This window comes from Melopsittacus undulatus, chromosome 2 (assembly GCF_012275295.1).
Source record: "Melopsittacus undulatus isolate bMelUnd1 chromosome 2, bMelUnd1.mat.Z, whole genome shotgun sequence".
In the NCBI taxonomy this organism is placed as follows: domain Eukaryota; kingdom Metazoa; phylum Chordata; class Aves; order Psittaciformes; family Psittaculidae; genus Melopsittacus; species Melopsittacus undulatus.
In genome coordinates, this window is record NC_047528.1 from 24,225,621 (window position 1) to 24,246,764 (window position 21,144).

The following is a 21,144-nucleotide window of genomic DNA, read 5'->3' on the forward strand; positions in this document are numbered from 1 at the left end:
GAGGTGCTTCTTGATAATTTATTCCAATACTTCAATGCATAGAAAACTGAGGTAACCTTAACAGGAGCAAAACTCAATATTGCAGAAGGAATAAGAAAAATCACCAATGAAATCACATGTACATCCATACACCACTCATTCTTTAAATCTGTACAGATTTGTACATTAAAAAGACAGATTGGCTTAGTTTGTTGGCAATCCACAACTGTTTTGAAAGCACTACTGAACCCTGTCATACCCTTGTTACAGAATGTAACAGACTATGACATTACGAAGAAAGGCTCAAGACCCCTTCCTCCCACTCTGATCTCATTTGAAGTGTGAGAATGTCAGACTGGCACTGCTAATGCACAGGCCCCCAGTGTACATTGGGTTTCATTTTTGTATGTTCTGAAGTATCTTTCCATACCCTTTGCGCTACCGATTTGTAGATGCCAAGGACTCCCAGGCTTGAACATATCATATTAATTAGTACATATGAGCAAAAAATATTTACAAAAGACAACATTTTAACATGAAAAGTACTTTCTCTTGGACCTTCCACAGTCTGGAGATGATCTGCAGTTTGATTTCAGACAAACTGTTTCAGGCTAAGACAAAAACATCTGGAATGTCCAGAGACTACTGAAAGTTCTTAGAACAGCCTTATGAACATTACTGTTGTAACTCAGTAAAACCCATTAATATTTCCTGTAACATTGAATCTAAACATTCATCAGTGTGAACCGATTGATAGTTCCAAGTTGCAATATGGCCCTGTATTTCCAGCTACTCTAGAAACAAATGGTTGTGGTCATTCACAACACAATATTGCACCATGTAGAACAGACAGCCTCCTTTTAATATATGTAAGGAAATTCCAAATGTATGATGAGACAAAAGAAGATATATTTATTTGAGTGAATTTATAAGACATGTTAAAGCTACTATTTAATATTATAAAAACCTGATTACCAGATAAGAAAATATTTTTGGAAATGCTTTCTCTTTTCAAAACTTGGTACAAATCTCCTGCTGACAACCTTATAAAACACATACGTGCTGCAAAAATGAAACATACAACAGGAGTAATGAAGAATTACCTCAGCTTTCATCACCACTTCACTTGATTGAAACTGTTCTCATGTTCCATTAAGTATAATAATATATTTGGAAAATGTAAATAACCTAATTACATTTTCTTGTTTCAAGCTGCCAGGCACCAGTCATATATCGCAGTCGTATAAAAAGGAGATCCCTGCCCATCTGCAGCCAGCTCCAAAAAGGAACTAACTTAGAACCTGTGATTAATGAAGAAGAAAATCAGAAGGATGTTGTTAGAAAAAATGAGCATTGGCAAGAGACACATTTAAGTAGTCATGAACCTTTGCATTCTCAGCACATTCAGCCCCACAACCTAGACTTTAACATTAATAAAAATTTATATTGCAAAAGTTATTGCTTTGTACTAATTACATTATACCATAAATGGGAGGTTCTAGTTTGCAAGCAGCCCATTAATTCCATGTATGTCACAAGATGCATAGTTTTCTCTATGACAAAGTTTTGTTCAAGTATATAGGAACGTGAACATCAATAATTAAGGATTTCTTAGCGACACTGCAGAAGAGGACTGCCATCAGTAATATGAATGTGCCCATCTTCAGGCAAGGTAGGAACCCACACTATGAAACCAAGCCCTCCCCCATCTCTGCTAATCTTTGTGTTAGGTGCAATATACATGTGGAACTGCACTAAAAGAAAGCATTTCTTTTCTAATAAAGTCAGCTTAGGATACTCTCTACTTGCACTCTCCATCACCACTGCAGTTCATTATACTTTCTGTTGTTCAGTGGTTGTGTTGAGAAGATATTCAGATTCAAAAAAAAAAAAAGGCAAAAAATAAGGACTGCATTTGATGGAAGGGAGGAAGTGAGAAGAAGCAAAGCAGTATCTCTTAAACTGGCTTTGGTTATGAAGAAATATGTATGGAACTATACCTTCCATAACCCAGTAACAGAGACCTCCCTACAGGTCTGAAAGAACAACACATCTTCATAAGAGGAGGCCTTAATAGGTGGGCTGAGAATTTTGGAAGGCAAGACATAGTGAAATGGAGTTGAATCAATGAACAGTGATGGTCAGACTTCCTACACAGTGTTTTACAATTGCAGTGTTTTTCTTAACACATTATAGGAAGGGGACAAGGCAAAGTAGTGCTTTATCCTATCAGTATAATAACTACCTACTTTTGTCTCCAGTAGGAGTGAAAAGTTTCTCTCTCTTGCTACTCCTTCAGCTACACTTCCTGTACTGTGTCATGGTAAAAGGCTGGCAAGGACATGAAATTTAAAATTTATATGGAAAGGCAGCTGTATGTTATTGGAACTGGGTAAAATATGGGAAGACCCTTGGATATTTTATTCTGGATTGACACATAAGGAATCTTACAAGAATATAAATAATTTCCATACCTTCAATTTCAGTCCAGTTGACAGCAACTTCTGCTATAGGTATTCTCAAGCGCTGAGCTATATAAAGAAGTTCCACATCGAATGCCCTGAAGAACACAAAATAGCAAATAGAGTCACACTTATTTCCAGAAGATGGTGGCATTGTTAATTAAATCCCCAGCCTGATTTAAGGAGGTTGGTGTTCAGTTATGAAGCTGATACCAATGCTCTCCAGGTCAGGTGCACATGAAAGGGAAATTAATTTCCCTGAATGAATGGCTCAGAACATAGCCAGCATACAAACAACAGCATGTCCTGTTCCCAAAGGTATAGGTCATGCTGTGCTCAGACCACTGCTCACTTTTCATTCTGCCATAATCATGATTTAAACATTTCCAATGACAAAGCAGCCAAACTGCTCTGTCAAGCCACATCTCTAGTAGCTTCATCAAAGGGGACAGCTACCTGCTGTGGTTTTACACTGATCTGATGGATTCTTCCTGTACTTTCTAAGTCAAGAATAAAGGCAACAGCACAGATGTGAGAACTATTTATGTTACTTTGCATAACAGAACGTGAACAACAGTTGTTCTTCACCTGGTGACCATTTAATGTACAACACAGAAATCCTCAAGACCTGCCTTGGCACGGTTGTTTGCAGGCTGTACAGCAAAATGAATTGGGAAAGTGGTCCTACTTTAAGTCAGCTGCCCATCCCTGCCCAGTTTGTCTAAAATAACACTTTAAGTCTCTAATTTCTCTGCACAGAAAATTGTCTGTATGGTTCATTCTTGCAACTGCACACTCAAATGGGCTTTCTGGATCTGAGACACCGAGGCTTTTGATATTACAGACATAGAATCACAGAACAGTTTAGGTTGGAAGTTACCTTAAAGATCATCCAGTTCCAACCCCCCTGAGTCAGGCAGGGACACCTTCCACTAGACCAGATTGCTGAAGCCCTGTCCAGCCCAGCCTTGAACACTGCCAGGGTTGGAGCAGCCACAGCTTCTCTGGGCAACCTGTGCTAGTGTCTCATCACCCTCACAGTGAATTATTTCTTCCTTATAGCTAATCTAAATCTCCTCTTTTCCTGTCTAAGGCCATTCCCCCTCGTCCTATCACTATCTGCTCTTATAAAAAAATTCCCTTCCGGATTTCCTGTAGGCTCCCTTTAGGTATTGATTGTAAGGCTGCTATAAAGTGTCCCCTGAGCCTCCTCTTCTCCAGGCTGAACAATCCCAAGTCTCAGAGCTTGTCTTCACAGGAGAGGTGTTCCAGCCCTCTGATCATCTCTGTTGCCTCCTTTGAACTTGCTCCAACATCTCCATGGTTCTTCTTATATTGAGTATTCCAGAGCTGAAGACAGGTGGGGTCTCATGAGAGCATAGCAGAGGGGCAGGATCACTTCTCTTGACCTGCTGGTCATGCTCCTTTTGATGCAGCACAGGAGACAGTTGGCTTTCTGGGTTGCAAGCACCCAATACTTGGTCATGTTGAACTTCTTGTCTACCAACACCCAAGCCCTTCTCCCCAGGGCTGCTCTTAATCACTTCTCCGCCCAGCCTGTATCTGCACAAGGGATTGCCCCGACTCAGGTCCAGGACCTTGCACTTGGCCTTGTTGAACTTCATGAGGTTTACCTCCCAGGTGTCTCCAGGTCCCTCTGGTTAGCATCCCTTCCCTCAGCATGTCGACCACATCACACAGCTTGGTGGTCCTGGCAAACTTGCTGAGGGTGCACTCAATCCCGCTTTCCATGTCACCAACAAAGATGTTGAACAGGATCAGTCCCAACACCAACCCCTGAGGAACACCACTCTTCACTGATCCCCACCTGGACACTGAGCAATTGACAGCAATTCTTTGATTGTGACCATCCAGACAATTCCTTAACCATTGAATAGTCTTTTCAGTTTAGAGAAAGGGTTGTTGAGTGGGACAGTGTCAAATGCTTTGCACAAGTCCAGGTAGTTGATGTCAGTCACTCTTTGCTTATCCACCAGTGCTGTGACTCCATCTTAGAAGGCCAGCAAACTTGTCAGGCACAATTTGCTTAGTGAAGCCATGTTGGCTGTCACCAGTCACCTCCTTAATTTTGCATGTGCCTTAGAACTCAAATATGATGGAAAATGGTTTGGCAACTACATCTGCCAGTTCCCACTGATGTATCTTGTCAAGTCCCACAGACTTGTGCACCTTCAGGCTCCTTAGATGCTCTCAAACCCAATCTTCTCTTACAGTGAGAAGCACTTCATTCTCCCAGTCCCTTCCTTTGTGGTCTGTGACTCTACCAGTGTGGCTGGAGCACTTACCAAGACTGAGGTAAAAAAGTCACTCCTCCCAGGCTGCCTGTCCTTGCTTCCTCTTCCTTTTTATGCTGGAGTTTGTCCAGGAGCTCCTTGTTCATCCATGCAGACCTCTCAGCTTTTTTGCCCGGCTTCCTGTTTGTTGGGATGCATCACTCCTGAGCTTGGAAGAGGTGATCCTTGAATATTAACCAGCTTTCTTGGGTCCCTCTTCCCTCTAGGGCTCTACCAAGCAGACCCCTGAAGAGGCCAGTCTGCTCTCCTGAAGTCCAGGGTAGTGAGATTGCTGTGCACCCTCTATGCTGCTCTAAGGATCTTGAACTCCATCATTTCATGGACAGTGAAGCCAAGGCTGCCCTTGTGTCACTAGAAAAGTTACATTAGAAAAGTGTTTTGGCAACTACAGCTTGTAATGCCCATAAAGAAATCAGCATATGAAACTCCCAGTAGCTAGTACTGACAAGGGTGAATGCAAACCACAATTATAAAGATTCTGGTGGTTTGGGTTAAATTTCTTAGATTTATTGATTCCTGAGTTTTCCCCCCTACCTCCCCTTGTAGTCTTCAAATGCCAGTAGGGGTCTTCTTGTTCCTTAAATGACATCTAGTAACAGGAATTTAAGCGAAACAGCTCCACATCCTCTTCCCCAACCCCTCCCAGTAAAAAGTTTTTTAAAAATACTATTCTGTATTGAAAAAAGCTGTCAATGGCCATCCATATCAGATTATCAGAGTTTTTTCCCTAGAGAAGCAAACCTTGAAGTTTAAGGAATTGGAAACATTTTAATGTAGCTGTTGGTAAGGTTTCCAGTTTGAAGTAAATGGAACAGATGTTCCAAACCAGCTTACATAGGTCTTGAAAACACAGCCGCAAGGCAGTCAAGTACAATACAACACCAGTCCATATTTTCTCTCAATAATATAATAATTTTAGAATCTCTTTAAATTCTTATTGTGAAGTCCAAGGCAATTTTCTTTTAAAATCAATATTAATTTAAAAAATAATGTTTTGTTACTGGAGAAAGTTTATACAATAAATAATAACATATTTGTTCATGCCTCAATGGCCGCTTGAATTCAAGTCAGTAATCCCATTTAACTCTACAGAAAGGGTAGAAAGGGACAAACAGGTGATCAAGTGCAGGCAAAAAGACATACTTCAGCAGGTTGCTAGCCAAGTTAGATGTTATTTCCCTCTACTTCTGGCCTCCTTTTAAGCAGTGCAGTAAATTTCTGCAAATAATTAATGAATGCAATAACAGAAGTCCACTCTGAAATGTGCACTTAGGTATGACACATACATGTAGGTTCCCACTGAAGTACAGACCACAGCATGCTGGCTTGCTAGTGAATTCATTACCAAACATGCATCAACATGAATTTGCACTGTGCATTTATGTCAAAGGACAGCACTGACATACCTCAGTGTTCTTTCTGCAAAGACAGCAGAAACAGAGGTTATCTACAGAGACTACAGTTGCTGTGGCTAGAGAACTACTTTGTAAACCTGTTTTTGATTGGGACACAGGCGTTATAATTGTCACAAAAAAAGTTACAGGGAGAAATGTGTTGGTTTTTCTTTACCTCAGTGAACTGAATCTGCTCCAAGCAGCCTTGCCATTTCATGATTTCCTTTAAATGAGGGTTGAATACTGTTTTATTAATTATGCCATGGTCTCTTCTACTGAAGTTGTATTATTTATTTTTTTGCTGACATTTTACATTTGTAAGTCAAAACTCCCATGTATTCACCTCTGAATGCTTGAGTCTTGTGAATTAAGACTAAATCTACTTTTGTAATACTTACTACTTAACTGACAAAAAATCTTAATTGTCTGATGAATTATACTATATGAGCTACTTTAAAAAATATTACTACAGAAAGTATTAGGCCAATGAGCTAATAGCCATTTGCAACAATTCCTATGGACAACAAATTACTGGAATGTCATTTTATGCATCACAGCACAACAGCATTAAATAATCTGGTGAACTCCAATGCTCAAAGTAAAACATTCAAGACACAGGAATTAAGCACATTGAACACTAACACTGTTATGTGTGGTTGTCTTTTGTGTAACAATGAACTTTTCCTGAAATTAAAAAAACCCTACTCAAAACTGAATGGAGAATGGCTTCTGTAGGATACTGCTGGGACATCTTGCTGCTTCCCCTGTTCCTCACCACTTTTCAGTACACCTCATACACATCCTAGAGTAGTTAATCAGGGAATATAGATTGCAGTGTACTCAATACACTGATGGTATTACACCCATACTGCAGATCACCAGATCCAGCTGGCACAGAAGAACCATACAGACATTTCTACAGCTAGGGTTTAAGCGTGGGTATGTAAGCTGGAGCCTACACTAGAGGAGATCAAAGTAAGACCAGTCGGTGAGCTTAATACATGTGTTTTGACATGAAGCCATTTGTGGCTAGTTAATATGTGACAGAACTGCTCTTAGAAATAGCAGGGAATTATTCACATCACATACTTCACCGGATCCTGCTGCTAAGAGAGAAAGTAAGTGCCTCTAAGGAGGGAGGAGACAGCTTAGGATACCCAGGTTTGGCTCCAGCCTAAATGAATTCAGGCTCTAATCTAAGTATCCAAAGTTAGACAGTCAAACATACATAGTGTGACAGCTTCCCCATCTTCTTCTAATAGTGGCTCCATTATATGTTAATTAACACAAACATGAAGTGTAAAATACAGAAAAACTTCTCCATCTGTTTGTGTATGTGCTGAGGAGTGCTTCTGGTTAACTTACAATTTAAGATGATGCTGACTAAAATTCAGTTGAACACCAAATTGACAGGTGTTTAGTTGAATTTAAACCTTTTAAACTGAATGCTTAAAATACTTCCACTTATAAAATATCCAACCTGCAAAATTATTCTGTGTTTTAAACAGAAAGACTGTTGTTTGTTTTTTTTTTAAACACCAAGTGTTTCAAATTTCTAAATCAGGCTTTCAGTTATACTGTTTTAGCTGGAATTTAGAACTTTTCTGAACCCAAAATAAGTTTTTCTAGCAAATTCTCAATGGGCAGAGAAAACTTTCAATGGTCAAAGAGGTCCAACAATGAAACAGGATGTCAAGTGGGTTAGACTGCCAGTACTGCTGTAGTTGTACTGGGGCTTTTGAAAGTCCACATACATCTGCCAGAAGCAGAAGTTTTTACAAGACAAAACTGACGTAACACCAAATATTCTTGTGTTGATTAGCCTTCATAAACAAATCTACTTGCCATGCACAAACCAAGGAAAAACAATTAATTCCACTCCCCGTGTTAGTCTAAAATGCCAAAGATTTGGAAAAGAAATCCCTGTAGCAATTTTAATGCTTAATTTTCTGTAATTTTTATATAGACACTACGTTTAGATATTAGCAACAAACATTGATTTTTTTTTTATATTGAGCTTTAGAGTTTTAAATGTGAAACAGCATGGCTTGTTCAGTGCACAAGGCAATTTTTAGGCAATTTTTATAGTCAAAAGTAATAGCAACGATTTGATCTAATCAGTGATCTGCTGAGTTGCACAGTATCATTATAAATTGCTACTTCACAAAAGCACATTAACCAAACCAGGGCTAGAACTATGCTTTGAATCCCCCATCATCCTACCAATATCCCAAGTAGGAGAGTAAGTGCTGCTATGTCCAGCTCTCCTATGTAAGAAAAAACATTTTTCTGTCTGAAAGAAAATTTACGATTTTTTTGTTTGTTTGTTTTGGCAGAAGAAATCAATGAAAAAAATTAGGACAGGAAAATTCTGCCAGTGAGAACATGTAACTCTTCACTTTTCCTCCTATGCATTAAAATTTAACATAAACAGTTACGTTTCTCAGGTCAAGACTGCAGAAGCAGAACTAGAACTTCTTCTGGAACCAGAAAGTGAGTAATTCCACTGCCTCTATTATGTTTTTAAGACATGCCTTTTAATTTTCTTTTAAGTTTTAATTTAAAAAATGTCTCCATCCATTTCTGAAAAATAGATTACTGTTGTAATCAGATTCAGAACCTAAAACGCAAAGCATATGCTCTCTCTTCAAAAGGTTCCTCTCATTTCAAACTAATGTCAGAACTTTGCTATATTGAAAGTAAGTTTCAGCAGTGTTTGGTTTGTATTCATATATACCATACTCATACTCCATATTCGTACACAGCCAGCTCTCCAAAGAACCGTTAAAAAGACAATGCAGTCACAAAAAAACAAATCTAGTTTAGGATATAAGCATTACTTCTTAGTATCAAGTACATAAATAGTTTGCAGTATCAATTTTCAAATGATTTATAATATTTATTAGAGTAACAGAACATTATAGGAAATCTCTCTCTCTCTTTAAAAAGTGTGACATAATCCTGATCACTATAATGACAAAACAGTGGTTTTCTTCTGTATTTCAGTTTGCTTTTAAGATTTTTCTAAATATAAGCATCTATAATTAGAACAGCAAGAAGAAAAATGTGGTCTGTTTACCAGTATTTTTAACATTAAAGAGGTGATACTCGTTAGAGGAGGCATCCAGTACCTAAAAGGTGTCTGCAAAAAATCTGGAGAGGGATTTTTTGCAAGGCCATGTAGAGGTAGAACAAGGGGGAATGGCTTTAAACTGACAAAGGGTAATTTAAATTAGATATTAGGAAGAAATTCTTTACTGTGAGTGATGAGACACTAAGACTGCTCCTCAGACTTGCCCTTTGACTGAAGTATGCTATCAGCCTGCTTAGAGACATACAAATAAAAATATAATTTCTTGAATTTGCATTGATCTGTCTTGTGGAGCAGTAGCAGCAATATCCAGTACTTAAGGCAGTCTCCTATTGTCCAATGCTAGTTCAGCACTGGTGCTCTCCTGTGTGCCTAGGTACTCCTGGATTCCTTTATCCGAAGGGAGGAATTCTCTGGGGTTTTTGTCTATTGAAACAACAGGTGCTGCCTAAACAACTCAGAAACTGAGCTGCCTTTGATACAGAATTGCTTCAGTAGTTTTTTTTTTCTAACTCAGTACCTCCAGGATTTACTGAATAGTGTATCCTTCTGACACAGCTGAGGTACCAGCCAACCCAGCACATTTTTACCTATGTATTGCTTCACTATGAGTTAAATTTACCCGGCTGAACTTCAGTCATTTACAGTGGATACACCTTGTGTACAAATTATCTACAGTACCTTTACAGTCAAGGGTGGAAATGGGCATTTGTTGGCTGCAATTCATCTGGTGTATTTTAGAAGCCTGTATTAGGATGAAATTAATTGTACTCTAAAATTGTCCCTTCTATTGGTCTAAGATGGGAGACTAGATGACAAGTAGAGGCTCTTTAGGTGTGATAAAGCAAATCCTGTCTATTGTGTATGAATATTCATATCCTAACTGAGCAGTAAGCTTAACAATTCAGGGAAAGAATTATTAGATAGCTAATTTTATAGTCATCTTATATCACATCATGCGTAAATATGTTACATATTAACTAGTTCAAATATTTATTATGTCCTCACATAAGAATTCACTTTCTACTGTAGCACCTCAAAAAATCTGACAGAACCTGAGCAGACAGGACAGACGAGGCTTCTGCAAAAACCAGATCATGTTCATTCTAGTCAACAGCTCACCACACATTCTGCTTCAGCTCCAGGGGAGCCCTCCACAGACTCAGTGACTCTTACTGAGTACTGGCTCTCAGATGGCTTTTATTCTATTAAGTGCTCTTGTTTGTTTGTTGAATATTCTCCATCACTCTCCGTCAGTATTACTAGAATGTCTAAGCACTGATCACACTGAACTGAACTCTTTCAATACCTAACAGAGCTGTGCTTCACTAATGGGATTTTAAGATTCTGAAAGAATCAAGTAATTTCTTCAGATGTCAAACAGCCCTAATGCAGAGGTAATAAACCCAGGAGCATCCTGTCCAGTATCAAGATGGTGGTTCCTCTGCTGTTAGTATCAGTGAGTTGTACATTGCTCCAGGTTAGCAGGAATATAATACTGACTAGTATTTCTTCCCCTTACATCTTCATGCTCATACAGGACCTCCATGGCACAATGCCTAACCAGTTTTTATTTTTGTTTTTACATGTTATGCAATTGTAAGATATCAGGGCCCACTTTTGCTTAAAATAAGAAGCTTTCAGTATTAGGTTGTTTCAGATTCTTACATTATTATACACAGGAATCCAATGTATGGTTCTATGGGATGAATGTTTCATATCCCTTTGTAACTTTCACCTGCAGTTATCCCAACTGTGTGTCCAACATAGACATTTCAATCACTATTACCTTTTCCTTTGAAATATTCACTTTCCCCACACACTTACACCTCCCCATCTCCCATTTTGTTTCCAGATCTTATTAACTGGAAAAGGAACAGTACTCTGTTTCGTGCACTGACACTTTGTTATCTTCCAGTTACACATGATAAATGGCTGGTTGTGAAGCTGACAAGTAACTTTGAATCCTTATTGTAGCCTTCTCTTTTAGCAGTGGAAATAATCGGAGTTTCTCTCCTCCATGGAGGTTTCAGTTTCCATGAAACTTGCCAAAGGTTTTGATCTCAAAATGTCTACTGTTCCTTTGGATTTGGTTTAAATTAGCCAATAAGTATGAAAATGAAGGCAGGGAAACACAGAAACTGTTGAAGGACAGATGAGGATAAAACCAGACAATATATTGCCCACTTTGGCAGAAAATGAAACCAACTTCAAACCAAACCAAAACAAAACTATAGTTGTTTTAGGCAAATTTGTGACTTGGAAGTATTTGAAGAGCTGTTTATTGGAAACACTTGAGTTATTCTTTTTTTTGACCAACAAAACAAACATTCTTCATCACTAACCAGTACATTTCAGATAAATAAGAAAACACTCAGGGGGTTAGTTTATGGATTACAGTAAATAAAAGATCAAGAATAGAAGGCTCATTTTATAGCAGCACGTATAAGCACAATGAATTAATACACCAAGACATGATGATAATGTTTCATACCTGCAATATAATTACTGTAAATTAGCAATATCCTTTTTCATCGGCTTTATTCCTGGATAATGGGGTAAGCACTATTATTTTTACTCTTCGATTCTTTTAGAGAATCTGAGTGACAGACGAAAGCTTGTGAAGATTTTTTTTTAATAAAACCCCTCAATATTTTACATAATATATCTGACAATTAAGTGCAATTATAATCAAAATCTTCAGTTTACAACAGAGTAAGATTGAAGGTGCATTTTTACAGATTAAACTGATTATCCTCATTCATTTCTTTCAGTATTTCTTCTTGAAGCACTTAATTTATAAAGCCAAGTTAAGTATGATAATTTTGAGATGTGCAGTTCTGGGCCTCGCATACATGTTTAACCACGTATTCAGAAAACCCCTGTATATTAATTTTACAGAACTTTACAGATCAAGTTTGGTCTTCGAGGTAGCAGCACAAGTCATACATCTGGCTCAGCTATAGTTTCTTTTAGGGCAATAAGCAAACCACCCAGCTAGGAAAGTGTGTTTCCAAAAGCTGACTGCTCACAATTCCAGATTCAGTTCAACAGAAGCTCGACATTCAGCACCAGATTCATGTGCCCAAACACTATCTTTGCAGTCCCATTCTGAAGGAGCAATATAGCTCAACTGTCACTGACAAGGCTCAGCCTAAAACTGGATGTATTGGAACTGACTAGGACTACAGGATTACACACATTTTTGTATGAGAACTTTGTTCAGTCATTCTGTTCTCTGTCAGCAACCAGTAGCCCATGAGAGATTTTCTTGGATGAAGACAATAGTTTGAAAAGATTTAATTAAGCTTAATTAAGCCAGTCTTTCTAGAAACAGTTGTGGTGTAGGAAATTTAATTATGGAATTTGTGTGGAAACAGTGTTTCAGTCCCATAAAAGTAGTCACAACTGTATCACTCTCTAAAGAGAACTGAGAAAGAGAAAAAGAGGAAAGAGAGCTCTATAGTAATTCAAAGACCATACATTAATTTTCTACTGTCTTTTATTAATGAGCTCTATCAATAGTCCTCTCATGAAATATTCTAGTAATAAAAGATGCAAAATAGTAGGCATTTCCTTTCACTTTGAGTCTTCAGCAATTAGAAACTTCTTATCAGATATGGGTTTTAGGTACCATGTTTTGGTTAAGCAGTACTGAATTGTAATGCATAAAAACAGACCAATAAAGTTTTGAACTTTTCATATCATAGTAAAAGCTTCTATTTTTTACTCTGTTTGCATGGCTCACATCTGAAGGAGAGAGGACTCTCAGAAACAGACAGTGGATTACAACATAATAAAAAATTGCTTGTTTGGAGTTTCTTTTAGAGGTGATGAGAGAAGAGCTACATTGTTTTTAATCCCCTCTCCTAACCAATTATCAGTTGCTCTGATAAAGCAAAACCAAAATGTCCACTTAGTATTACGCAGCTCTTTCTATACCACATGCCAAAGTAAAAGGAACTTGCAAGGAGTTAATTGTTGCCACCCAAAAGCACACCAATGTAGTCTTCTTTCAGCTTACACTGGATGCTGTTTTAAAGTCAACTTAGTAAGCCCATCTGTTCCCTTTCTCCTTATCACAGTAAGAAGAAAGAATAAAACTAAATACCCAACTATTTCTTAAAGTGTCTCTTAATGACAAAACAGAATTCCTAGCAATTACCCGGATATTTTAACATAACAAGGAATCTAAATTGACGTGCAAGTACTGTAACTGGTTAAACTGAGCGTCTAGGATTTATACATAGACATCACATACTTCCTAGTAGCCTCCATATTACTTGTTCAAAAATACAGTAAATTAGGAAAAAACAACAGAAAAAGGAGGAATTTACCAGCGTTCTATATGAAGCGTTGAGAAAGTCCGTAAGGCAGCTTCTCTGGTCAGAAGTTTAAATCCGCACTGTGTGTCCCTGATCTTTTTGACACAGAGAAACCATACAAGGAAGTGGAACCCATACATTAGAATAGTTCGAAAGTAAGAGCGCTGTGGAAAAAAGGTGAGAAGTTAGATGGCTGCATTGAGGTGATGAGTGAAGTATTTGTGCTAGACTGGCTTACAGGACAATAACTTTGTTTTGTGATAGCTTTCAAAGTTTTTAAATGGTTTTAGTTTTGCACTGGAGTGAAACCAGAATTTTTCAATTGTTACAGTGAAACAAAATTACAGCTGAAAAGACTTGATAGTCAAGTGCATGGTTAGTACTCTGGCTTAGGATACTGAAAGTCCAAGTTCTTTTTGTTTTCCCGAATTTAGTGAAGCCTTCTGCTCTGGATAACATTTCACCGAGTAGGAACCTGCAGCTGGATTTCAATTACTTAGTGTGACAGCCATGGTATCTTCTGCACGATTCTCTGGGAATTCCACCAGTAAGAGTGAAGGAGGAGGGGGAATGGCACGCTACATTCTCTACTCCACTGGACACTTAAAAGCTATTTTTCCTCCTCTGTCTAGTCTTTTTCCTAAAAATCAGTTGAACGGGTCCAACAAATTCAAAAGTTACCAGGACAAATGGACAATGGAGAACAAGACGGCAGGACTGCACAAAGACTGCCACTCCTAAGAATATAAACTAGAAAGGTTCCAGCTGCTACTTTGACATAAAAGTAATAATAAACCCAGGTTTCAAAATACTAAAAAAACAGCAAACGGGACCATCTCTTCTTGTTTGTCACCAACTTCTTTCATTCAAGACTGAATTATCTCCAGAGTTTGCACACATTGTGTTAAGACACTTTAAGGAATGCAGTAAGAATGAACTTTTTTGTGCAGTATATGATGGCCCAAGTAAATAACAGGACTGAACTAAGAGCTGCTGTGCAAGACCATTTGTATTTCCAGCAATGTTACACAGTTCTTTTGCTTTCACAGATACATTTTATATTCCTGGTATATGTTCTCCCAGCCTACTCTTGGTTATACTTTTGTTTCTGACATAATAGTCATAACTTGTGCCTCTCAAAAGACAATCTAGCCCTAGGTTTATGACGGGTCTGGTGTGGATTCTTTGGCTCTTTTGGTGAAGGTGAACGAGGCTGTGACCAAGAACACAAGGCTACTAGACCCAAAAGTGAAGCTCCAAGGGGCTGCATGACTGCCAGCCAGTGAAACTGTGCACTTACTCCACAAAGAAATGTTCCTGGATTATGTTTATCACTCTCATGACTTTATGCATGTCACACATTACAAACTCCAGAGACAGAACACAATTCTTGATCTTGAGACTGAATTTAAAGTTTAAATTCTTGTCTTAAAAAAAACCATAAAGCTGCTTATCACAGCTTCATTCTACTATTTCAGATGCCACTAAGCCCTGAGAGAAATCCCAGCTTCTCAAAGATTGTTCTGCAAATTCTTTTATACCTACTACACTACAAAACTGTCTCTTCCCAATGTAGTAAAGGCAGTCTTTCCTTTTCAGTCCAGGGACAGACGGGTGATGAAATGAAATGGGCTACAATTGGTGATTCCTTTATCAGAAAGTCAGAAATGTGGGAAGGAACAGGAAGCAAAGGATGGATACATCCTAAAATTTGTACTTTTGCATTAAAAGATAAAGTCCTGTTCCAATTCCTCTCCCTCATGTATCAAGACCTTTAAACATGAAAAGACACAGGAATGCACTAAAGAAAGTTTATCTATATTCAGTACCTGACCACACAACAAAGCATCTTTCCTGGGCTCAAATTCATCAGCTACATGATCATCCTGAGTAGCAATAATTCCAGGATACACTGCCTACACAGGTAACAAGTAGCTGCAAACGGTATATTCTGTGCTATAAGCAGGCAAGTACCATGGAAAGGACCTCAAGATCATCTAGTTCCAACCCCCCTGCCATGGGCAGGGACACCTCACACTAAACCATATCACCCAAGGCTTCATCCAACCTGGTCTTGAACACCACCAGGGATGGAGCATTCACTACCTCCCTGGGCAACCCATTCCAGTACCTCACCACCCTCACAGTAAAGAATTTCTTCCTTATATCCAGTCTAAACCCCTGCTGTTTAAGGTGGATAAAGAACTGGTTGGATGGTCACACTCAAAGAGTTGTGGTCAACGGTTCAATGTCCGGCTGGAGACCAGTAACAAGTGGTGTCCCTCAGGGATCAGTGTTGGGACTGGTCTTGTTTAATGACAAGTGCAAGGTCCTAAATCTGGGTTGGAGCAATCCTAGGCACAGCTACAGGTTGGGCAAAAAGGAAATTCATGGTAGTCCTGCGGACAAGGACTTGGGGGTGTTAGTCAATGAGAAAATGAACATGAGCCAGCTTCAGTGTGCACTCACAGCCCAGAAAGCCAACCGTATTCTGGGCTGCATCAAGAGGAGCATGACCAGGAGGTCGAAGGAGGTGATCCTGCCCCTCTACTCTGCTCTCGTGAGACCTCACTTGGAGTACTGTGTGCAGTTCTGGTGTCCTCAACATAAAAAGGACATGGTACTGTTAGAACAAGTCCAGAGGAGGGCCACGAGGATGATAGGGGACTGGAGCACCAATCCTAACTATTCTATGATTTTATGATTCTATGTCAAAGATTTACCCTAATTTCTAATAATGTTGAAGGTTTTGGATTTTTTTGTTTTGTCTGGACACTAACACACGCACAGCAGTGTTTACAAGAACTCTTTCCAGCGAACCACTCTAATATTACCTGATAAACCATAAGAAAGAAATTAAAGATCTACAAGGGGCTGAACATTACAAGTGTAACTTCTTTTTAACTTTTGGAACTATTTTAGTAGTTGTGTACCTATTTTAGAATCATTTCAAGTATTAAACATCAGTATAAACAAAGTTTACTCTTGAGAACATTCAACATGATGAACACATCCAATGATGCTGAAAAATTGAGTCCAGCAATGCGTCTGCTGCAATACAAGTTCTATGCCTGTGCTTTGTCAACTACTGTCTGCCAAGACATCAGAAAACCAGATGCAAGATAAGCCTGTGAGCCTATACACCACTGTTTATTCCACAAGAATCACACATAGAACAGTGCTGTCTGTGTGTTCAAAACTCAAAAATTTTACCATGAGTAATATGGAAAAAATACAGCACTTGCACACGAACTGAGAGCCTCTTCAAACAGTTTGTTGCTAATTATCCCTTACTCATTTGAAACAGGTTTCAAGATTTGCAGGTCAAGCTCTTGCACTGGAAGGGGATCAATAAAAATGAACTCATTAGTTGCATTCCACTCCAGCCCCAGTATTGGTTACCAGCTACCAATTCTGTTAGGGATTAGAAGCTCTGTTTGTAAGATGTTCTGAACTGGGAAAATTCAATCCATAAATTGGAGCACTAACCCAAATCAGTTCAAAGTGCCTAGAAATCCAGCCACATATGCAGGCATACACATTCTATGTATATGACGGAGCACATGCTACACTTATGAAAATTATGAAAAAACTTATGAAAAGCTTTTCTTATTTTTTAGCTTCCATTCTTTTACAAATACTGATTATTTAAAAATATGCAGGAAAGCATCAAATAATGGAAGTATTTGAGTATTAGTACACAGCAAGAAATGGAAACAAACCTTTGCTACTGAGTCCTTCTCCAGGTGAGCTCTAGAGCCACAGGAAATAGCCATTTCATTCTGCACACAAATACAAATTAAAGAGTTATTATTTAAACTAACATTTTCTGAATCAGTGGAATCTTGTGTTGAGAACTGTATAATAAAAGACTTCAAAGCAGTATACTTTTCTGCCTCCTGTAGCTGCACTTTTTCTGCTGCTAGTTTCTGAGGCTAAAATCAGTCTTTCCTACAATTAAATAGATCATCCAAAATTTATTACATTTTGCATATGCTGGATAGAGTTTGCTGCAATTTATTCAGGTCTGGTTTAGCTTACATTGCTCCTCTGAGGTATGCATACTGTGAATGTGTTAAAAAGCACAGATAAGCATTTAGCATTCCTAGGCATTTAATGTTATAATATGCTTTCCCTAAATATTGTACTGTGGCATGGATAATAGAATAAACTACTTGGTGCACTGATGTACCTTCACACAAATAAAATGCCACGGTATCAGCCAAAAACACCATCTGATATTCATCAAAAGATGTAATCAAAATGAAAGGTTTAATACTATTCTCACGCTACTGCTTCTCACATGAAATATCTTAAATCTGGTATACTTGAGAGGGCGGGACAAATGCTGCAGAAGCCGCAACTGCTGCTGCCTCTTTGGTAGCAGACAGTATCATTCAAACACCGCCTCCTGGTGGCTGCCGCACTTCTGGTCCTGCACTCGCAGAACACGGAGAATCCCTCGTATTTCCTGCTGGAAGAAGGCACACTGCTTCCAGCACCTCGGGAAACTAGCTACAAGTACCTCACTCATCTGCATTTAAGCAGATAATAAACCTCATCTCTTTCAAGTACCCAAAGGAAAATGACGATGCAGGGAGAAGCTCTTGTTCTACAGATTTTTGAATTTTGATTTACAATAAATTTTTCCAAATACCATCATTAAACTAACAGCTCTGAGAACCTCTAAAGCAGAGTGAAATTAAGATGCATCCTTAAAGGTATATAGGATGACATCAAATAAAAGGAAAATACAAAACAGTTAACAAAGAAAAAAAAAGATTTTTAACCGAATAGGCAACATACGGTATTTATACAGAGTAGAACAACTTCGGAAGAAAAATGGTCAATAGAACATTATATACTGCATTGAAACAGGCACAGTGTATGCAAAAGAGGTAAGAATTCTGGCAAACCCACCTTCTGACAGCCTATTCTTGCAGCTTCTAGGCCTATACCTTGGTTTCTAGACTTACATCTACCTCTTCAACCAGATCTCAAAAAACTCAAGCTGAAGAGAATTAGAAAAATCAATCTGGATGCATGTGCATTAAAATAAAACCATGACAATTTATACTCACAGGCCATGGCTGAAGATTTTTCAGACCTTCTTCTACTTTTTCAATATCTGCAAATTTTGTAGCTCCATCTGCATCAACCATAAGAATATTTTTCCCCCGAGAACTAAAGACACCCTGCAGTCAAAATAATCAATAAAAATCAACACCTTTGAAATCAGTATTTATCTTAAGCTAGCTACAAGACACTCCCAAAAACCCTAATGAAGTAACTAGAACAGTGGTGTCTTAAAGTTTCAACACAACACGTTAATATTCTGCTATTGACAACAATTTATATTGTAATAAGGACTGCACACCAAGTAGTGTGCCACAGCCACAGACAATGCATGAACATGGAAGGTTAACAATTCCTTCTCCATAGAAGCCTGCAAACTGAAAGCTTTATAAATCAAAATCCCAAGAGACAAGTTGCTACAGTAAGCTACACAGGGGAGCAGAAAGCAGCAGTGATTAGCAGCTGCCACTGCCTTTGGTAGTGTTACTTTGTCATTTAGAAAGGAGGATGCAGTGATATTTTTTCATAACACTGTTTCAAGAGCATTCAAGAGATAATCTTAAATTAGTTGTAAGTAGTAAGTCTTAAGTCATAGTACCACTGCAAAGCATTTGTGATGCACAGGTATCAGTTTGTTTTGCCATATTCATTGTCAGACATCTTTGCCAATTTTTGAAGATGTCCAGACAGGAAAACGATTAGCAGTGGGTTTGACAAAAGTACTGCTGGAACCAACCATGTGTGACTTTAGAAGAACCTGTCAAGGAAGCAGTAGTATATACATCCACCTCATACTCTGTAGTGCAAAATGTATCACATTTCTCCTTCTCTTGGAATAACTTTGTTATTACATCCCTTACAAAAGCTCCATACATGGGAATTTCATGTTCTCTCCATTTGCTATAGTTACTTGTGCTTAATAAAAAAATAATTTAAATGGACTTATTAAAGACAGAGCTTAAAAGATAGTCACTGATAACTCATAAATGGCACAACAATTTCTCATAAAAATAGGATGTCATTCATCTTAGGAAAAAAATGTTCCTTCTAAATGTGTAACAGCTATTTTATTTTTAGAACATGATGATTTTATGATAAAATGTATGTGAAAATTAGTATGTGAAAACATAAATAGTGCTGGTTTGACTATCAAATGCAGGTGATACCACTGGGCTCCAGTGAACACAAACTTTGCTACATGAGATTGTTTGTTTGTTAGCATTTTTAAAACCACAGGCATGACATGGAAATCAACATTTACAAATAAGCTGTATTTTTTCTACTGAAACTTTAATATGTAAAAGGTTACTTGTTTGTTTGGTCACTTTAAAGGCAAGCCTATTTCTAAGTGGAACTAGTAGGAACATAAAATTCAAATCTTTTTCTTTTTTTCCTTTTGAACTCTTATGTAAAAATAAAAAAAATGTCTGTTATTGATCTTCCTGTCAAGAAAATACTGTTTCCAAGATCTAAAATGAGGTTATTTTAAAAAGAGCTTTTGCCTTCCTTTGCAGAACCCATACTCAATTTTCTGATAATAACTTTGTTAATGCATGGAGTTCAAAACATCCATCAGCACAGCTCTAGCTGCTGCATATTTGGGCACAGGTAGTTCAGACAAAGGAGATGAAAGCATCAATTACCATCCTGACTGCTCCTCCTTTCCCTCGATTTTTTACCAAAGTAAGCACTCGCACTTTGTCACTTCCGTATTTCTTGCAGTACTTCATTGCAACCTGATAAGACACACAAAAACCAGCATAAAACAAAAAAAGAAATCAAGATAGAAGTTTACATTTGCTCACCCTTTTTAAAAAAACAATATCACAGAGCTACACCACTTCAGGCAAATACATTGCCAGTGTTTGCTGGAGTCTGTTTGGGAAAATAAAAACCAGTTCAGAGTCAACACAAGAGGAGTGAAGAAGCTAATCATGTTTAGTAAGAACAGGGTATCACCCCAAATAATTCTAAACCCCATTCACCCAAGTCCAAAAACCTCAATACTAATATAATTTATATCATACTATTACAGACCTTTTATATCAACAGCAATAGTTAATAAAAGAAAACTAATTTTCTATCAGTGCTACCTATTTTTCACTTGTCTTGCTGCTATCTGTGGTTTTAAACCAAAATTCAGAGTGACCTGAAATCCCATTCACACTGCAGGAATGTGTACATTTTGTTCCATGTTGTGGAGAAGAGAAAGCATGAGTTTTCTTCTATTATTTTCTAAACATTATCTCAGGTCATTGTAAGTCCAGAAGCCTATGGCCATAGTGTTCTCAGTTATTTCAGAAAGAACACAAAGCAGTCAAAAATATATACACAAGCAATCATTAGTGGACAAGCTTAAAGGAAGTAAAAGAGAAAGCAGCCTTTATTTCAGCAGCTAACTAAAACATCTTCTAAGCAGTAGTAAAAAAACCCTCATGTTGGCCAGCCTTTTTTTCCAGTGACATACATCAAACTAGCAGAAGAATGCAGAACTGTTTCAAA

At 38.1% G+C, this 21,144-nt stretch overlaps 1 protein-coding gene across 3 annotated transcripts in view; it reads right to left on the reverse strand.

Annotated features, from left to right (window-relative positions):
- ALG5 (ALG5 dolichyl-phosphate beta-glucosyltransferase) overlaps positions 1 to 21,144 on the reverse strand; it is a 25,334-nt gene continuing 4,190 nt past the window's right edge. For all 3 annotated transcript variants that reach the window (XM_031047709.2, XM_031047707.2, XM_005147630.3), the window contains exons 5-10: positions 20,286 to 20,378; positions 18,648 to 18,761; positions 17,289 to 17,348; positions 13,579 to 13,730; positions 2,454 to 2,539; positions 1 to 1,280 (exon numbers count right to left, since the gene is read on the reverse strand). In XM_031047709.2, the coding sequence (XP_030903569.1) occupies positions 1,168 to 1,280; positions 2,454 to 2,539; positions 13,579 to 13,730; positions 17,289 to 17,348; positions 18,648 to 18,761; positions 20,286 to 20,378 (618 nt within the window). In that variant the 3' untranslated portion in view covers positions 1 to 1,167. The remainder of the gene's footprint in view (positions 1,281 to 2,453; positions 2,540 to 13,578; positions 13,731 to 17,288; positions 17,349 to 18,647; positions 18,762 to 20,285; positions 20,379 to 21,144) is intronic.